The following is a 20547-nucleotide window of genomic DNA, read 5'->3' as shown; positions in this document are numbered from 1 at the left end:
TAACTGGCATCATAGAATCCATACTTGCAGGAATGCAGTGGCTTCCATCAGTGGTAGGCTCATACCTTAAAGTCTCTTTCAGATTATTTATGATGCAATCTGGATTTGTTTTAGACCTAATGTTATTATATGTAAGCCTGGTTTATAATGAAAAACATAATGAGGATAACAACTGAATAGAAGGAGCAGAACATTTATTAAAGAAAATTAACTTTATTAAAAGGGCACAAAAAGGCAAAAGTCAACTGAGGAACATGTATAAAAAGAGAGGTGGAATGACTGCACAGAAGAACTGTACCAAAAAAATTATCCTAAAACTAATGATACGTATAAAGATAAACTAAACCAAACATCCTAGACCAGGGGTCCCCAACCTCTGGGACAAAGTACACTGCTGGGCCATGGCCTGTTCACAACTACTACATCAGCATCAGGCCGATGCACACACAGTTCAACTCACGCGAGCGGTGGGCCAGCATGCACACTTGACACAGCTCAACTTGCGCAATTGGCCTACACTCATGTGACCTGGTTCCCCTCTCCCCCCCCCCAAACTGGGCCACCAAGCTGCAAAGGCTGGGGACCACTGTCCTAGACATTGAAATGGCCCTGGAAAGTACTGCAACAACAAAATGCTGAAGTTGATAAGCTGTCAGAGATCTGTTTAAAAATTTATAAGATGATGACATTAAACTTTTACTGGAAGTTCATAAATAAATATTAAAAAATTGTAACAATGTCCAAGAATTGAAAAGACTAATTTATATTCTAATATCACAAAAAGTAGTATGCAGGAATTCTTACACAAAGGAACAATTGCACTTATCTCATAGCTAACATGAAAATATTCTAAGTTTTGCAATCAAGATTTCAACAATATGTGAAACAAGAATTGCTAGAAGTACAAGCTGAATTTAGAAGAGGCAAAGTCAGTCAAGGCCATATTGCTAACGTCTAATGAATAATGGATGTTAGCACGGGAATATCAAACTAATGCTTATTTTTAATTTGGCTTTTGATGTCCAAAGCACAATAAATTGTCAATAGTCTTTAAAGTAAGAGTGTACTCCCTATTAAAAAATATGCATGATGCCCAGGAATGAACAGAGTTTAATATGAACCACCCTAATTATGTTAAAAACTTGGAAAAGAAAGTGTGGAAGATATATATTACCACCAAATGTTTAATTTACATGCAGAGCATATCTTGGAGATGCTGGAATAGAAGAAACAGAAACTGAAATTAGAATCACTGGGATAAATATTTAATAAAAATATTTAAATTGAAAATAAAAAGTTAAATTGAAAATACCACTTGAGTGGCTGAAAACATAATGAAGGTAAAAGAAAAAAATGCAAGATTATGTCAATAGCAAAACCATCCCAAAGCAGGTAAACAGTGAAGATACTGAAATAGTAAGAAACTTTATTTTCCTGGGCTTAAATATTTAGTAGGAAGCAAAGACATCATATTAAATACACAAGTAATGTTCAGTACATGGTTTTCTAAGCTGTAATATATGCCTGATAAAACTGAATCATCAGAAAGTAGAATGAAGAAAAAATAATGCCTATGAAATATGGTGTAGTTAAAAAAACTGCTGGAAATACTTTGGACTAAAAGAAGAATAGAAAGTGGTAAAGTGGTAAAGTGAACCAGATTGCTCACTAGAAACACTAATAATGAAACACAAAATGCCAAGGACAGAATCATTGGAGAAGACTTTGATGTTTGAAAAAAAATGAAAACAACTGCAATAGAGATTGACAGAAGGCAGGGTAGCTATTATTGATGGCACAAGATAAACAATGAGAGTTCAAAAAAGCAGTTACTGGCAGAGAATCTTGGTGATGCATGTCTGGCAATGAAGATTTGAAACTGATTGCAGTACCAACAAAGCTGTTTTTTAAATTTGTTTTCTGGAATGTATTATTATATTTTGTAAAATATAATGTTTAAATAGCTATGCCCTAGAAGCTAACATGTAGATATTTAAATAAATGAAATAAGATAAATTTAATATAGAGTGTTAAATATGACTACTTCTATTGTACAGAAAGCATAGAGGTCACAAATATTTTTCAGAAAATACAACGGATTCAATACATATACTGGAACGAACTATTACTTCTTCAAGAGTAATAGGTTTTTGATAATTTGTACTATTTCTTATTGCATGATACATCTTTGAAGGAAAAAAGAATATAGATTAGCAACAGAGGACTAAAATATATTTGCATACTAAACAAACTATTATTTATATGAAAGAGAAAATTAATAAAACATCAAGCTGGGAAAAAGGAGATAGAAAAGAAACTGAAAACTGAAACAGGTGGAGAAGTTGCTAGCACAGATAATATATATTATCATATTATATATGCAGCATAGTATTGATATTGATATTTAGAAGCTATAACAAATCTAACTTAATTTCCTCAGATAATCATACAGAAGAATGATTGTAATTCCAATCAATTAAAAACCCTTCTCTTTTATATGACTACACAAATTTGTTTGGAATATCAATACAACTCAACTAATAAATATATTCTTAAATTAAATAATTTAACTATTACCCTTATAATGCACTAAATAACTTTAAAAATGCTTTTCTAGTATATAACCACAATAAGAAATCAATGCTACTTAAATTTACAGTGACTATCAGACAGTATTGACAAGAAATAATGACAGAAAACTTCCAAATAAATCCCCACCCCTTTACCACTGTTTAAATGTGTATTTTAAGACTCTGTACACAGTTTGGTTATTAAATAGAAAACAACCAGGTGTTTTGACCTTGGATATTTCAGCACCCATCATCTGTTTATCTAGAAAAAAGTAATTGTGTTTACACAGGGATACCAAACTTGAAAGATTTTTGGGAAATGCAGATATAGATAACCAAAGAAAAGCACTATTGTGAAAACATGGGCTTATGTCCAAAGGATGTTTGGGCTGACCGTTCTTCAGGGGATTACATTCTTTCAAAAGGAGGAGTTCATTTATGGACTCTGCCTTACTCCTAGAGAAAGAAATGACATCAATAATCAAAATTACCTAATAATATTTGTCTAAAATGGAAATCATCCCTCATAATACCACAGAATTAACCAACATTATATGTTATTAATTAAGATATTATGTATATCTTGTGGCAAAGGTAATTGAAGATGGTAGATATATTTGGAATGCTGAAAGCCTGTTGCTCACATAGAATGAATGCTACAAAAGAGCTTGTACATTCACAAATCAGTTACCATTTTTTAAAAAAACACTTAAACTCATGAAGATTCTTCCCCAGCTAATTGTCTTTTCTGCTCTGAAATAAAAACAATGTCCTGCATCCCCTACCCCACCCCCTCCAATCTCCTACGGTGCAACAGCAGATTTTCAAAAAATATGCTAGAGACAATAAAAGCAAATATTCCATAGTACCATACAGTACAATCAGAACAGATAAATGTATGCCTTGGTTGCAGTTTCATCTTCCCTGGCCAACCTTTGTAGAATTTAACCATTTGCAAAGATGTACAGAGGAAGCAGTGGCAGCTACAGTAACCAAGCCACAGATATCTTGCTCCTATGGCACATTCCAGTCTCTCAGACTCAATCCCAGCCCCAAATGGCAGGCTTTCAAGGCTCCAAGCTGACTTCTTCTGCTGCTGAACGCTAGTTCAGTCTGTAATAAAGCCACCTTGACCAGAACTTAATTGTTGAAGAAAATGCTGATCTGGCATGCATTACAGAGTCCTGGCTGGGACAAGAGAGCTGGGTTCCTCTCACTGAGATCTGCCCAGCCAGTTTCCAGTTTGGCATCAGGTGAGACCCCAGGATGATTGTCTGGGATACTCCAGGTGCCTTGCTTCACAGATTACCAGATGTGAGACACTGTTTAAGTTGGGCATGGAGAGGTCAGATAGGGTTGTTGCTATTATACAGCCTTCCTGCTTTGTAGCAACCTCTCTGCCTGAGCTCAATTTTGTGGCTGGGCTGGCAATGGAGTTCCTGGACTTATGGTACTAGGGAATTTCAACCTGCCATCCCTAGGTATGGGGTCAGAAATAGCTAAGGAGTTTATGGCCACCATGGCAACCGTGGGGCTGACCAAATTATCCAGGACCCAATTCATAGTGGTAATGCATCCAATCTGGTTGTTTCTGTCAGATTTGGGGAAGGGGGAATTTTGATTTCTCTCCTGCCATGGACAGATCACTCCCTGGTGAGCCTCAAGTTCTTGGATGCCAGTCCCCTCTGCAGGGAGAACAGGCCTTTTAAATCAGTCCACCCCAGGTGACTAATGGACCCAACTGGGTTTGAGAAAGAGCTTGGGGTTATTCCAGAAAATCAGCTACTCAGACTGACTGAAGTCTTGTGACTACGAAATAGCAAAGTGACAACAGTTTTTGATCAGATTGCCCCTGAGCGGCCTCTCCACACTCAGAGTTTCTGATGCTACCCAAAGTATATGATGGAACTGAAGGAACTTAAACAGGCTAAGAGACGCATTGAGCCCCCCATTCAAAGCTTTGAATAGCCCCAACCCTGTTAGTCTTTCAAAAACCTTTTAAAACCTAGTTATATACACAAACCTGGAGTGCTGAATGTGTCATAGACCCCATTTCCTGGCTTTACTGCTAACTGGCCAAGTATCTCAGTTGCTATGTATATTTATTCTGGATGTTTTTTTGTTGTTTTAAAATGTTTTAGTGCTTTAATAGAATTACATTTTTTTGAATGGTAAGTTGCTCATAGTCATTTACTGAAATGGGTGACTAAGAAATTGAATTAATAAACAAACAAACTTAAAGACCAGAAATCCTATATTCCCTTGATATGCACCATCCTCTCTGATTTATCATTTCTTTATTTTTAATCAAATGGGAAATCAGCATCTATGACATAAAATAATCAGCAACAGGGACAACTTCCCTCACTCCTCAGCAAAAAAAATCTCTCAAGTCATAGCATGTTTATAAATGAAAATTGTCTGTGTGGGAGGGGGAGGATTTCAATGTAATGCTTATTTCATAAATGTGTCACAGAAATGTTTCCCAGAAATGGGGAAAAGGAAGAGAAGCCTGAGGTGCTGGAAGAGGTGATAGGAATAAAAAGGTGGAAATTTTATGACTGGCCAAACTCACCATAGCATTGTATGATGAGACAACATGTTCTCTTAATATGGCCAACAGCCCAACCAATCATTCCATTCTATCATTCTCCCTTCCTCATCTGGGGCAACCATTTCTAGCCATGAAAAACTTGGGTAAAACAAAACACCAGTTGCAAATCCTACATCTTAATCTTTACTAAACTAGAATTTGCCAGATTGCTGAGTTTTCTCTGCAGTATGGCCTATTACATCAATATCATTTAGTCAGCACACCATGCTGACACAGAATTTTGAGAGTTACAATTATAACACATCTAGAGGGTATCAGGATGGGGTGGCTAATTTAGGATAAAATTTTAACCCAATGGGAGTTTTTCCTGACTGCTTTCCTGATTTCTACCAAAAATTCCAATCTGACATATAGGGAAAGAAAAACTGAATGACTAAATTAAACCAAATCCCTGTTTCTAATGGAGCCACTATTTATGTAAGGCAGGCAGCGGGGTCTCTAAAGCAAAAGACAAATCTATAGTGAAATGATGAATTATAAAAGCTAAGTATCCCTGGAAGAAGACAGGAAAAGGGAAATAGAAACAAAGATTTCCTAAAAAGCCTTGTGTTGATTTATTTTTCTAATTTTGAACACCTTGGAAGTAGCAAAACCGCTACTAGCATGGAAGTATTATTGTCAATAAATCTAAACTATTATGTGCAAATATCGGAATGAAGCCATTAAGATTAACACACACAACATAATGAAACACATGAAGGGTCCACATGAAATAAAACAGACAGCTAATTCCGGACAAGTGTGACCACTGATCTTTGAATAATTAAGACCCCTAGTCAATCTAACAAACTAATATATTTTCCATGTATAAAAAGTCATAAAGCCTGTAAGTGTAAGTTAAACGTTTTGGTGAATCAGTTGAAAAGTCCTGTAAGTTTTAGGTAACTATATTAAGCCACTGATTATAATAATGCCAAAGAATAATGTTTTTCAGATTTCAACTACTTTTTCTGCATTTTTTTTAAAAAAGCATTCTCAATAAATGAGAAGTTGTAACATGAAACAGCACTGTATCACAATTTTACAAGTTTTGGACTTGTAAATACTATAACAATCAGAATAAGTATAATATAATAATTTAAGTCTTTCTGATTATAAAAAGCTGACCCAGAAAAGGCATTCAGGAATTTGGGAACAATTCTGAATTTATTTTTTGATTCCTAAAATAAATGTAAAGCTTTATTTATATGTTCATTTTTTTTCAGGTGTCCCCAGTAATACACTATTTTATCTTTTTTAACACTTTAATATATAAAATCTATATTTAATATATTAAGCATTTTAATGTCTTTGAGGAAAATGGGCAGTTCAGAAATGTGAAATATATATAAATAAATAAAGCATAGTAGATTATATACAACAGATATAAGACATTAGATGCAATGTACATAGGTAAAGGAACTTTATTTTATATGCATGTATTTACATATTTTCATGTATTATAGACTAACACCATAAGTATTTTTATTTGATATCCTTTCTCAGTTCTACTTCTTATTGTTTAATATTGTTCAAACCATCATCAAAATTGTTGCCAAGTATAGACAATATTGGTATAGGTATATAGTGCTTAGAATGCAGTATTGACTTTTCTTGGTCTATAAACTGACAAAATTGCAGAGAAGATAAGCACTCCATTTTTAGACTATGCTTATATGTGGTTTTAATTAACAACTGAGATCTACAAAAAGGCGCATTTAGAATGGAAGCAATCAGGATAGTTAAACAACTGGTAAAACAAATAAATCATAGTATGTATTACCAGAAGGGAAAAATAAAACCTTTTAGCGTACACAAATATTATGTTGTTTTATGTTAATATTTCACATGGAACATTCATTTTTGTTCAAAGGCCTACTGCCTGTTCCATAAAAGACAAACGCTAATATAAGACGTTTGTAGGATTTCATATAGAGTGAATTGCTAAACAGATCAGCATGTTTTCACTAACAATTTACCTCAATTCAGTGATGTTTTCTTTTCATGCATAAGATTCTATACCCAAATTAATATACAAACTTGTTTGTAGATAAAAATATCTGGAAATCTTTGAATTGACATTCTATTCAGTCCAATTTTCCTTAGTAAACGTATTAAAAATGTATTTTCTACTAAATATATTTAGGAAATCTGTCAAATCATATTGTCTTTTAGAAAAACAGGACAGAAGAATCCAAAACAGAAATGCAGATACCTCAGATCATCTTTAGTAGATTTATGGGGGGGGGGAATGCGACCCTCTTCATACACTGGGTACATAAAAATAGAGAAATCTCTTTGATACTCAAGAACTCTGTGTGCTTGGAAACTATCCAACTAAAGCGCTATGAATTTATATGGAATATACATAAATGATCATTTCTTCTTAGTGCAAGATCAAAATATATATTTTCATCAATAATCACATATTTTGAGATGTAAATTTATTCTGATATTAACTTCTTGATATTAATGTGTTTAAAATAGTTTTAAAAATGAATCAGGCGATCAGCTATTACCCACGTTTGTTAGTCCCTTTTCAAAAGCAAAGTAGTAAAACATTAATCTGCATATTTATTCTGTTTTTGTTATGTTTTACTTAACATATAAGAATAAATATCTTCATATGATGAACCAACTTATATATTAAAATTACTATAACCAGAAATAAGGTTGCTGTCTTATTGTCTTGAGTGATCTATATAAGAACATATGAATGCACATGTATTGTATTTCATTTGAGGAATAATGTAGTATTATTTCATTCTCACTTTGAACCATCTCTTATCATCAACTTCTACTGAATTCTGTTTTAAAAATGAACAAAATGTAGTAGGGAAAAAGTTATTTTTCAGAACCATATTGCAGAAGACCAAAAGAAAGTAAAATGCTATTTTGGGATGTCTATATAACATGAATTGTAGAATACATCCTATTATAAGCATCCACAAGGAAAAAAAAACTTCATGAGATCAAAGTCCAAGTGTAACTGCCACTTAATTTATCTGCCTTTACAGACAAAAGACAGTTTTCGTCATTTTCAAAGGATCCAATGTCTTTTATGATAAACAGGATTTGCAGTTTAATTTACAAATAGAATTATAAGTATGGCATCGTTGCTCTGCCAAAGCAAATGACAAACAGAGTAGGGAGTTTTCAATTCATGCCATCCTCAGCAGGATGGAAGAGATTAAAATAAAACTGAAATAATTTAAACAAAACAAATAAATGTTTCAGAGAGTTGAAGGAGATCAAAGTATGCATTTTCTGACCCCACTCTACAAGCATTTCTTATTATATTGACCAATGTCATCAGATCATTAATTAAAAGGAGAAGTGCTGGCAGGTGGCAGGAACCAGAAGCCGATAATTGGCCCCCTTCTTCTTTTTGCCTTCAAAAACTCCTTTTTTCCCCTTGCAATATATGCCACTAGGCAGACAGAAATGCCTACTTTGTAATATAATGATTAAGATGAGATGAAGAGACTCTTGCGTTTAAAGCTGCTATGCCTAATGAATGCAGCAAGCTTTATAATTATGATCTCCCCTTTTCCTTCACAATAAGAAATATGACGTTCCACTCAACATTTCCTCAACTGTCAAAAGCAAGTAAACAAACAAACAAACATAACAAGACACCATTAAATAGGAAATCTATAGCTGATAACGTAATGTTTGGTGGGGGAATGTATTCTTTTTTTTTTTTTAACTTAGCAAGGAAATATAAGTAATTCAAACAAAGAAGGTAAAACCAACTAAACTTACCACTTCACTTGGTAGATTGCTCAGGTCATTAAATGGTGTTTCCAATGTATTTGTGTCAACATTTAGCATCACCACATCCTCCAGTGATTTACTTTTGACTCTCTGAATAAGGAAAAATATCCACGTAAGCATTTGAGGCTTCTCTTTCTGATTTTCATTAAAAAGTTATCATATTCTCAACATACAAATCTAAATGGTAAACGAACAAGCAAACAAACTAGGGATGAAGCAATCTAGGTCACAAAGAAATAAGCCAATATTTCCATGGCAGCATTGTGTATCAAGAAATTTCCTTACATAATGCATCATTACCATAATTAATTAAATTTAGAGTATTAGAAATAATACCCATGAAGACTATTTGTCGCAATGCCTGAATAGGATCTCTTTGTTCAAGAGTCTTCTGTCACTGTATAAAACATTTATCCAATATTTGCCTAGCCACTGTGAGAAATAAGATGCTAGAACAAGTGGACATTTGATCTGGTTCAGTAGGGAACTCCTTACAACGTTCCTTTTTTCTTTTTTCTTTTGACCAATGCAAGGATAGACTGACATAGGCTTACAGACATAGCAGACATAGGCTTACAGACTTAAATAACAGTAAGAAATAGATGACATATTACTGTATATTCTCACATGATTGTATATGTTTAATATATATAGTATGCATGTCCCCATTTGATACCAGGGGTGTAATTCCATGATACTGTTGGACAGGCTTTCCAGAATTGTTCACTCTTTTAAATTTAACCCGTATGATTCTAGATCAAGCAAATCAGTAGAGAAATCTTTCTAGTGCCAGTTTTGAGCAACATCTATGCTGGATGAAATAGCCCATCAGATAGGTTACTTTTCTTATAATAGTTTCGGGCCATTTCCTTTCCTTTATTAGTTCTCATTCAGTCTGAACTTCTCAAATAATTGCAGGCATATTTGAAGCAGGCATGTGATCCTGCCTGGTTGCTCCCTAATCCATAACTTTATTCCCTTCCATACAGAAGTCTAGCTATCATTAAATGACACATTGTCAGAATAGCTTGGGAGAATGTTCAGCATTCCATTTTGATGCTGATATATTTAGGACTGCTTCAAGGGCTCACATGAAATGAACTGGTCTCCTCCACTAATGAAGATGGGAAGTTCTCCAATTCTGTTTCTGAACTATGGAGAATCTCATATAAAACAGAGGAATCTAAGGTTAACAAACTTGCTTTTTTCCCCTCCTATCCTTCCAATTACCCATAAGTTTCATTTTTAAAAAATATTGAAGCCTTTTCAGGAATAGTATGAGAGATCCGGTTAGGCCAGGGGTCGGCAACCTAAAAAGGTGAAAGAGCCACTTGGACCTGTTTCCCTCACAAAAAAACCTCCAGGAGCCGCAAAATGTGCGCATGCGCACTCATGTAATGGAGCTTGATTGAAGAGTCGAGCCTAAGGCGACACATGCACCGGCCCTGCCCGCGTCCAGCTCTGGTATGGACGGCTCTGCCGTCCTAGATTCTCCTCCCCTCGGAAAAGACTGCTCTCTCCCCTTTGCTGAAGTGGCGAGCAGGGGGCTTGCCTTGGGCATGGCAAGGCTCCTGGAGGCTGAGGCCCTCAAAGGCGTGGATCAGGCTTTCTTCCATAGCGGTGGGAAGGCGACCGCGGGAGCAACAGCCTGCTCATCCCCCCTGGCGGAGACGGCAGCAATTGGGGCCGCACCAAAGGAGCCAGCTGAAAGTGGTGCCTTGGACTATCCCTCCGAGGAGGGTGCTTTGGAGGAAGGCCGGAGCGCGGCACTCTTGCCAGAGAACTAGTCAGCCCCACTAACTAACATGTGAACCCCACGCTAAGAACGGCCCTGCTTAAACTGAGCTCAATCAGACAGGAAAGTTCCAATCTGATGGAGGCTCCTGCAAAGTCAGCTCGGTCATTGGAATCACGCAGTTCAGTGGGCTTCGCCCCCCCAAGCTATTAATTCAGAACCAGGCATTGCTTGGCTTGCAATCGGTTACACAAAACAGGTGGATAGGATTGCAGCCAATGATAGTAGGACGTTAGAGCCACCAACTCTGGTCTCCACCCAGGCGGGCGGGCAGGCAGGAGAAACCCTGAAACCTCCTTTGCAAAGAGAAGATGCCGGTGGTGCATGATCCGGGGGGGGGAGAGACAGCTCCGGAGAGAAGCAGCCATGCAGACAGAAGCCGGCGGTCCCAGCAAAGCGGCATGGGAGACCTACTGGTTGGTGTGAGAGGCTCCAGCGTTGCTGGTGAGCAAGGCCTAGTGTCCGCAGCCCAGTTCCGCACCCCGACGACCAGCTGGACCGGCTTTCACTTCTTCTTTGCAAACGAATGCAAAACGTTTCGGGGTTTTGCTCGCTGCTTAGTTAGTGCTGCCCAGCTTCTGCCTGCTTGCCTGCCTGCTTGCAGGCCTCCGTGCTCCTTCCCCGAAGCATGCAATTTCTCAGAGCCCGTTCCCTGGCAGGAGTTTGCAAGGCTTGTTGGCAAGCCGAGAAAATCGAAGATCCGGAGCATTCCCTCCTGCTGCGGAGCTGCAGTGCCTGGCCCTGGGCTGACGGGGGGGGTATCCGGGGCCTAAAAAGTCCTCCAGGACTGGCTCGGGGCCGGCCCTCTTTCCCTGGCTGCAGGAGAAGGGAAGGCGCAGGCTTTCCACCCAGGCGGGCAGGCGAGAAAAACCACGAAAGCAGAAGGGAATCCTCCGGACCTTCGGTTTTCTCGGCTTGCCAATGAGGCTTGCAAACTCGGCTCCTGCCAGGGAAGCTCTTTCCCCGAAGCATGCAATTGCTCAGAGCCCATCCCAAAAGGTGCTGCTTCCCTGGCAGGAGCCGAGTTTGCAAGCTTCATTGGCAAGTCGGGAAAACCGAAGATCCGGAGGATTCCCTCCTGCTTTCGGGGGTTTTTTCACCTGCCCGCCTGGGTGGAGAGCCTGTGCCCCCCCCTTCTCCTGCAGCTGGGGAAAGAGGGCCGGCCCCGAGCCTGTCCTGGAGGACTTTTTAAGCCCTGGATACCCCCCACCCCTTTTCCCGTCAGCCCAGGGCCAGGCACTGCAGCTCCGCATCAGGAGGGAACCCTCCAGACCTTTGGTTTTCCCGGCTTGCCAACGAGGCTTGCAAACTCGGCTCCTGCCAGGGAAGTTCCTTCCCTGAAGCATACAATTGCTCAGAGCCCGTCCCAAAAGGTGCTGCTTCCCTGGCAGGAGCTGAGTTTGCAAGCCGAGAAAACCGAAGGTCCGGAGGGTTCCCTCTTGCTTTCAGGTTTTTTTCTCACCTGCCCACCCGGGTGGAGAGCCTGCGCCTCACCTTCTCCTGCGGCCAGGGAAAAAGGGCCGGCTCGAGCCTGTCTTGGAGGACTTTTTAGGCTCTGGATACCCCCCACCTCCTCCCCTGGTTGTCGGAGTGCGGAACCGCCAAGCCTTACTCACCGGCAACGCTGAAGCTTCCCACGCCGATCGGTAGGTCTTCCGTGCCGCTCCGCTCGGACCGCCGGCTTCTTGCTACAGGGTTGTCTCCCTCCGGAGCTGTCTTCCCCCCCTCCCATGGCAAACAGCATCCCAGAAACCAAATAAGTTGAACCAATCAATTCAAACTTCTTTCATGAGAAGTTTGAATTGATTGGTTCAACTTTTTTAGTCCTATTTTTTTGGGGCACTGCACGTGGCTGGGAGCCACAGGAGACGGCTGAAAGAGCCGCATGCGCCTCCGGAGCCGCAGGTTGCCGACCCGTGATAGCTTTTAAAATGCTTACACATTTTAACATATAGCCATGGAGAAAGAGAAAATTACTTACCTCCATTAAACTGAAATGAACTCCAATTAAATAAGGCATTGGTGCACTGAAATTAAAATAAAAAAAGAAATACATCATATACTAGAAAGATATAGAACTGACCTTTTATGCGAGTAAGCATGTTTGCCAGCTCCAAATATTAAAACGCCCAAAAACTTGCAAGCTGGAAAATTCTGATTCAAAATCTAGCTATCATTACAGCTATAAAGTAAGGAATAACACAAGACTATCTTGCAGAGCTGTTGCAAACCTTCAACACCTCTTACTTTTTCAAAGTGTGAACTTTACCAAATGGAAACGGCAGTCCTCTCCCAATATATTTTTCTTATGCATGCAATTTTATATGGTCACTGATCCATCTTTCTCAGTGAGTCTCAGTATATATTCAGAGGACACCACCTGGATCATCCCCATCTACTAGTTACTATTTTGTACCTCCTACATCTATGCAATTTAATTATTTGCTTAATAAAATGTTGCTAATTGCACTGGATGAAGAAATCTCAGGGTGGAAATAAAACCAACAAACAAATGAATATAAAAGCACTTATTAGCACTTGATATATAAACCAAGATAGATAAAACAGATAAGTAAAGGAATAAAACGCTACCAACAGACTTGGATAAATCGTCAGGCCTCCATGTGATATTAAAAGAAAACAAATGCATGCCTCTCAGCCAGAGTTTTAAGAGAAAAGAGTTTCATAAGCCAAATAGAAAACTCTTGTCTCACATTTGCATTTCTTCCAATAAAGGGAAGGTGGAGGAAAATCCCTCTCATCAAATTTTTATATTTAATATTTAGGCAGGTGATACAACAGAGGCTGTCCTTTAAATATCAAGGTCCCCAGCTGTTTTAAAGCTACCATGAATACCTTGAACTCAGATTAGAAGTGACTTCAGTTCCTGTAAAACTGTAATAAATTGGTCAGTTTGGGCTACCTAGCAAAATGGGAAAAATGAAAGGCCTTCACTTGATCTTCCTAAAAGATACAAAGCTTCTATTATTTTATATCTACGACTACATATAAGAAGCCTAAGATAATCTGGCATTTTTGTAATGTGACCCCTCCCCAAACCTGAGCAGTTGTTACAGAGGAAGGGGCAAAAACAAACACACGAAAGGAGTAAGTGAGAAATATAGAATATTACAATTAACTGTTAAACAGTTTTGATCTGCAATTGTCCATTACTGTTTCCATGTATAACTTTATATTATTATAGTCATACAGTGAAATTGTACTGAAATCTAGCTGTATGCAATCTGTATCTTCAAACTCAAAATGTTGGGGTTTTATTTACTTTACCTAAATTGCTCTACTATATGAATAATATATTCTTGAACAGCAGTCGATTACACTAAAATAGCAAAGTGACCATGAAAATCTTATTCAGGAATTCTATTGTGTAAGAATTATGTCTTCTACTACTATATACCCTTATGCAAAGAAAAAAATGTTCTCATAGGGAAGGGAAGGGAGGGGAGGAGAGGAGAGGAGAGGAAAGGATAAGGATTAAAAAAGGATTAGACTTGATCAATACACAGCAGGGAAAAAGATGAAGTCTTGATGTATATTAAATGAGTAAGATTGACTAAAAATTCAACTGTGATTTAAAAAATATAACAACTGTATATTTGTAGATTTAGTACATAGTATTCTTTTACTTGTACATGTTGTGGTTTTTAGAAAAACACAGCATTATATCACTTTCAGTTTCAGCTTTCTTTCAGTATCTAACATTTTGGCCAGAGTTTTATCAAATTTGGTTCTATTTCTCTGTTTAGTTCTATTTATTCATTATTTCCCCAATGGGATGGAAATGCAGCCAGTGCCAAATACTCAGGTAATTCAGCCAATAGCCACAATAACTATGTATACTTAAACTTTGTGGTTTTTTTCTCTTTTAGTTACAGTATCTAATAAAAATTTTCAATAGCCCTTAAAACTTTTGCCCTTGTGGAAAATATATATATATATTTTGCATGCCTATATTTATGCACAATATAGGATAGTCAAAGAAAATGATCTGAAATAAGTTGGAAGCATTCCCACGATGTTCTTAAAATGTTCGTCTGGTTTTTTTTAAAAAAAAATCATATACAGCTTGCCCTGAATTTTTCCAAAGAGGTGCCCATTTTGATAGTATTGATTATCTGTCATGGCATAGTCTTTTCTCCTCAGATGCACATGGCCAGTAAAATACAAGGGTCATAAGAGGGACTCAACAAGGGAATGATTTGCAACATAGAGAATGTGTATTGGGACCAATTTATGTCCCTCATTCATGACATGCATCATAGACACAGATGACCTAACACCAAATTCACCTGAGAAACAATGATATAGTATCATAAACCAGCATGGGGTTCTTGGTTAAAGCAGATAAAGCCAGACTAACTAATTGCTATTAAGCTTTCCCACAAATATGACAATAAAATGTTCCTTCATACTTCCCTAATACACATTTTTATAATAAATGAAACAGAGATATATACAACCTAAATGTAATCTTATGACCGCCAAAGTGATATTATGCTACATACTCTATTATTCAAAATGGTACCAAACATATTAAGCAGGCTGAATCAATAGTATTTTTCCTCATCTAATGATATTTCCCATCTTGTGAATTGGAACTACAAAGTTAAAATTAGAGATTTTATTCTGAACAGAATGACCAGCCCATAAAGCACTTACATTTGAACCCCTTTATTTTTGTGGCCCTCAGAGCTTTGGAAATTATACTTCCAGATTTCACTCTCACAAACAAACAAACAAACAAACAAACAAAATCCCACAATCCCAATCAATAAAAAGCATTGAGTTTTTTCAATAAAAAAATCAATTCACCCTAAATAAATGCTTCCAAAATCTTAATCCACATCAGCTTTTGTATAACACAACACTGCCATCCCTGGTGTCAACGCTGTAAACATTGGATGTTCCCACTCTAACAACTGATGAAAATTGCAGCCATTTCCACTTTGCTTTTAACATGCTTTTTCTTCTTTTTAGAAATCAGGTGCAGAAGGGGGGTTGGGATGAATGCTTGAGTTCAGCTAGCCATAATAATAACACTGCTCTATGGGAACTCAAGGACGAACTGATAATGGTTTTGCAGGCTAAGGAGCAGGGGAAAACGCCCATGTTTCAGGCTAATTGGAAAACATGATTTAGGACTGCTTATTGGCGGTGGGAATTGCAATTTGTTACTTTGTATCTGGGGGAAGGGAATTTAGTTTTGGGTTCAACTATATAGTGCCGATACTTTGTTTCCTGAATAAAATGTTCTTTAAGGAAGAATTCTTGCCTTGAAGTTCTTTTGATGGGTTTCATCTATCGGAACCATGACACCTGGCCTTCAAACAAGCAAAACAATAACAAAGATAATTCAGCTTCCCAATGGCAAAGGTTTGCCATTAAGTACAGAACCAGTTTTGCAGTTTATAGCTTATATATTAGTCAGCTCTATGGTTTTGAATTGTGACACCAGTATAAAATGAAGAATAATATAAAAAGTTGTAGACTTATAATTACAGTCGTGAATTTGGACTGGAGGTTCCTAGTTATGATACTTTTTTCTAGATAAATCAGCCTCCTTTTTCATACATGTATAAACTGTAGTAGCAATATATAATGTATGACAAAGAATAGACAAAAGATATACAAATGATTCTGCACTTTGTACTACTTTACAATTATTACAAATGTTAGTAGTAGTTATATACACTGATACCAAATTAGGGTAAGAATAATGAGATTTTTTGGTTCTTGGGAAGCATACCAATTTACAATAGAAAAGATGCCAGAAGTTCTTTTCTGAAACCCACCGAGCCAAACTGCATTCATGAAATTGTCCCACCCAAGAATGGAAATATGATTTCTGCACATCCCTCCTTTTAATTGTAGCCTCCTAAGAGGCTGAGGAAGGTAGTTGAAGACTCTTCCAAATCCACAAGTCATAGAACAGGGAGTGGCAGAGAAAAATTAGCTCTGCACCCTAAAATCACATCTTTCTCTTTGCCTATAGCCGAACTCTTATTAGAATTCTTCTGTTTGCAAAGCAAACACTCCAATTAAATACAGTTCTTGAACCAATAAATATTTTATATGAAGTAAAACAAATTGGTATTAGTTATTTATGTAACCTTTGGAATAACCATCTTCAGTGTCCTGCCTTGATAAGTCAATTTATGGGCAGTTTAAATACGGTAAAATTAGATTCCTATAATCTTAAAATACGTTTGGTACTACTTCAACAAAAATTGTTTCATGTATATTGGCTATTTCAGGGAATGTTTACTAAATGATGAGTACCAAATATATTGCTATTGGGGATGCTACTCAGAAATTGGAACATTAATCTATACAGTCCGGTTTTACTTTATTATCAACATATTTGAGGATCATATCAATAGGATTGTCACTATGACTTGTATTAACTGCTTTGCATTAAGGATGTACTTCTTGGTAATATACACAGTATTTCAAATCTATTACCGTAGATTCTCAAGAAATCTGAATTTTCTGGCCTATGTTCCAGAATTAACATTTAACACTGAAGTACAAATCTATATCCCATTTACAACAATGCATTATTGATACATATTGTCTGCCACTATAGACTTTTGAAGTAGTTGTGTTGATATATTAATTTGGTGAGCATTTTTTCATTCAATTGTAATTAAAATTTTAAGTTATATTACTCCATTAACTCTCTTGAATGTGCATATATTTTTAGTAACATAGCATTTATTCAAAACCACTGGGTACTATTTGAAGTATGTCCAAAGTACAATGACGTATTATCTTGCATTAAAATCAAAATGCAATTTTTTTTATTTAAAAACAATGCTTGACATGAATCAGTTTTTTCTTCATATTTTATAGAAAAGTAATACTGGGGAAAGCTTGGCATAAACAGTTTCTGATTAGTAATTTATATAATTAAAGAACGTGTCAGGCACTTAAAAGGAGAAAAAATAATGACAATTAAGACACATGCATGTTCTTCTTCTGGGAATCACTTATCAACTTATGAAATATATATATTTAATCCAGTCCATAATTGGTTATCTTACATAAAGCATGAACTAGAAAAATATTATGGTTTTTATTGTGAAAAATGTTCTACAATAAAAACAGGGAGAATTTCATAACGAATCATTATGTAGCTTTAAGTAAAATTCTGTAATCTTTTAAGAATGTTAATAGAATTCTTAAAATAGATGCTTCATTGTGAAACACATAGTGTTATAGGTAAGAAACTATACCAAGAAGTTATTAGTATTGTTGTTTCTTGTTTAAAAATTAAGCAAATCCAAAATCTTTCAGATGTTTTTGTACTTTTGGTACCAAAATAAATCTTAAATCTCCAGTCAGCAACTAAGCAGAACCTTCAACACATGACACAACTTGATAAATTGCTTTAATCCAGATAAACAAGAGAAATCAAGCTGTCTATAAATCTAGGGTTTAAATTCTAGGCTTTTCCACAAGGCCACAAACATTTTCAAGTCAACAGACTTTTGGTCATTCTTTTTCTGGCCCTGAAAGTTAGACACATCTACTCAGTATTTACATAAAATTTTCTCTGCTCTGAGGATCACTAGTTTCTCCTTATTATACTTATAAAATAAAGCTATATGATTGGATACTGGTTCTGTCAAAAAAACATTTCAGCTTTTATTTATTTATTTATAAGACTTATATACCACTTTAAGTGCAAGCACTCTCTAAGCGGTGTACACCAGTAAGCAATGTATATATATATTTACATTGCCCCCAACAATCTGGGTCCTCATTTTACCTACCCCGGAAGGATGGAAGGCTGAGTCAACCTTGAGCCGGTGAGATTTGAACCGCTGACCTGCTGAACACAGTCAGCTAAAGTGGCCTGCAGTACTGCACTCTAACTGCTGCGCCACCTTAAAACCTTAAAATTTTACTGTGTATACTTTTGCACCAGAATATTTATATGCTGCCAGTACATTGGATATAGCAATGAATGAAATTATTTCATCCTGAAAGGGGGATGCTCCTTCTTTCAACTATGTTATTTTGAAGTTCTCTTTCTGCTCTTTGATTTCAATTATTTTTAAGCCTGTTAAATCATTGCTTTCTTGACTGGAACAAGTATATTAACTTATAAGAAATCTAGATAAACTATGGTTATGAAGATGTTGTAGAATCTTGGCAGCATTTGAGCTATTTAAATTATAGATCTATTTTGTGCTTGCACGGTAACATATTAAAAGATGTGAAAGAAGCTGTGAAATACCATATGTAGCACACACAAAATATCTATATTAGTAATGATTAGCAATGTTAAATTAGTAATGATTAGCAATTGGGGAGTTCTACTCTGGAGGTGGCTCCTAGATCCACTTCTCCTCCCACTGTCTGTTCCCCATTCATCCCTCTTTTTTTACCAGTCATATTGATGTATTTTCTTTGTTTTCTTTTTGTTTATTTTCTTTGTTTTCACTTTGTTTAAAGTTTCCTTTTATTTCTTCATTTTTTATTGTTATAAACTGCCTAGAGTAGCCCCATGGCGAGGCAGGTGGCAAATAAATTTAATAATAATAAATATTAGTAATTATGAAATTTAATGAATCTGTACAAGACCTTTTAATTATTTCCTCTCAACAGAAAAACATTCTGAGCCACAATGGTATCTCTACATCCATTTGGAACATATAAAAAAGAAAGATAATACTAAATTTTGGATTTTGTCTCATGTCTGTAATTCATCAACTTTTAAAACCTAGTGTTGTAAAAATAAGCCATGTAAGTCATATAAGTCATGTTTCATATCTTAGTCCTGCAGAAGTACAGTTTCAGATATTTTTATCTGTATAAAGCAGTGCCAAATATGGCATGGTCTTAGTTAGAGTCTATACTACTACAACTGGATTTAATGTTCAAATGATCCTATTTATTTAATTAAAAGGCAACAACATTTTGTCTTGTTTAATTATTAGAAAGATAAAGAATAATACATATTTAGCCTCTTACCAGCAATAGTCCAGGAGATGTGGTGGGAGCACCGGGATGTATATATGCTGCCAGTACATTGGATATAGCAATGCAGCTGATCCATGAACACAAGCAGTTAACTAGAATTCAAAGCAAACACAGCAAAAGTGTAATGTTATAAGAGAGAAAAGAAATAAAACATTGTATTAATCATGTCAGGAACAATAAACCAAAAATTATGTATATACCATATTCAGATTGAATTTTGTATTCAATGTTGTACTCTGAATTTCTATGTACAACAGAAAGGTTGTATTCTGTCAGCCACATAATGAAATATCACTAATAATCATAGTCTCATAAAGAGATGTAGAAATACTTATCTTCTACTGTAAAAGAAGCCAATTCAATCTACAAATGTTTCTTTATATATTGATTCATATGCAGAATGTTGTCCCCCAGAGGGACAAAACATATTATATATTCTCTCTTTATTGTAACATGAACCCAGAACATAAGAAAATAAATTGTACTAAAAAATCTTCCATGCTAAGGGATTAGATTCATAGCAGAACTTTGGGTTTTTGTATATCATTTTGTTTGATAAGTTTATAAACTTCAATTTTACACACATAAAGAATGAGATAGAGATAGAAATATGGGAGATTGGAACAAGATTAGTTGCTGAGTTATCAAAATAAAGCTTCCAAAAGGCTTACTGATTTTCAGAAGTACAACTGGTATTGTATGAACATTACAAATACTGTACCTATAATAGATTTAAGCAGAAAAAAGCCAACTCAAACCCTTTCTCTCTATGTTGCAGTATTGGAAATACAAATAAAAGACAG

General features: G+C 36.3%; 1 protein-coding gene across 5 annotated transcripts in view; it reads right to left on the bottom strand.

Annotated features, from left to right (window-relative positions):
• DENND1B (DENN domain containing 1B) overlaps window positions 1-20547 on the bottom strand; it is a 192637-nt gene that overhangs the window by 58077 nt on the left and 114013 nt on the right. For all 5 annotated transcript variants that reach the window (XM_039355203.1, XM_039355204.1, XM_039355201.1 and 2 more), the window contains 3 exons: window positions 19736-19836; window positions 12717-12762; window positions 8929-9030 (listed from right to left, as the gene is read on the bottom strand). In XM_039355203.1, coding sequence (XP_039211137.1) covers window positions 8929-9030; window positions 12717-12762; window positions 19736-19836 — 249 coding nt within the window. The remainder of the gene's footprint in view (window positions 1-8928; window positions 9031-12716; window positions 12763-19735; window positions 19837-20547) is intronic.

The sequence above is a fragment of the Crotalus tigris genome, unplaced genomic scaffold (genome assembly GCF_016545835.1).
Source record: "Crotalus tigris isolate CLP2741 ecotype Arizona unplaced genomic scaffold, ASM1654583v1 scf7180000018636.906410, whole genome shotgun sequence".
NCBI classification, from domain to species: Eukaryota; Metazoa; Chordata; class Lepidosauria; order Squamata; family Viperidae; genus Crotalus; species Crotalus tigris.
This window is presented reverse-complemented; position numbering and strand designations above follow the sequence as displayed.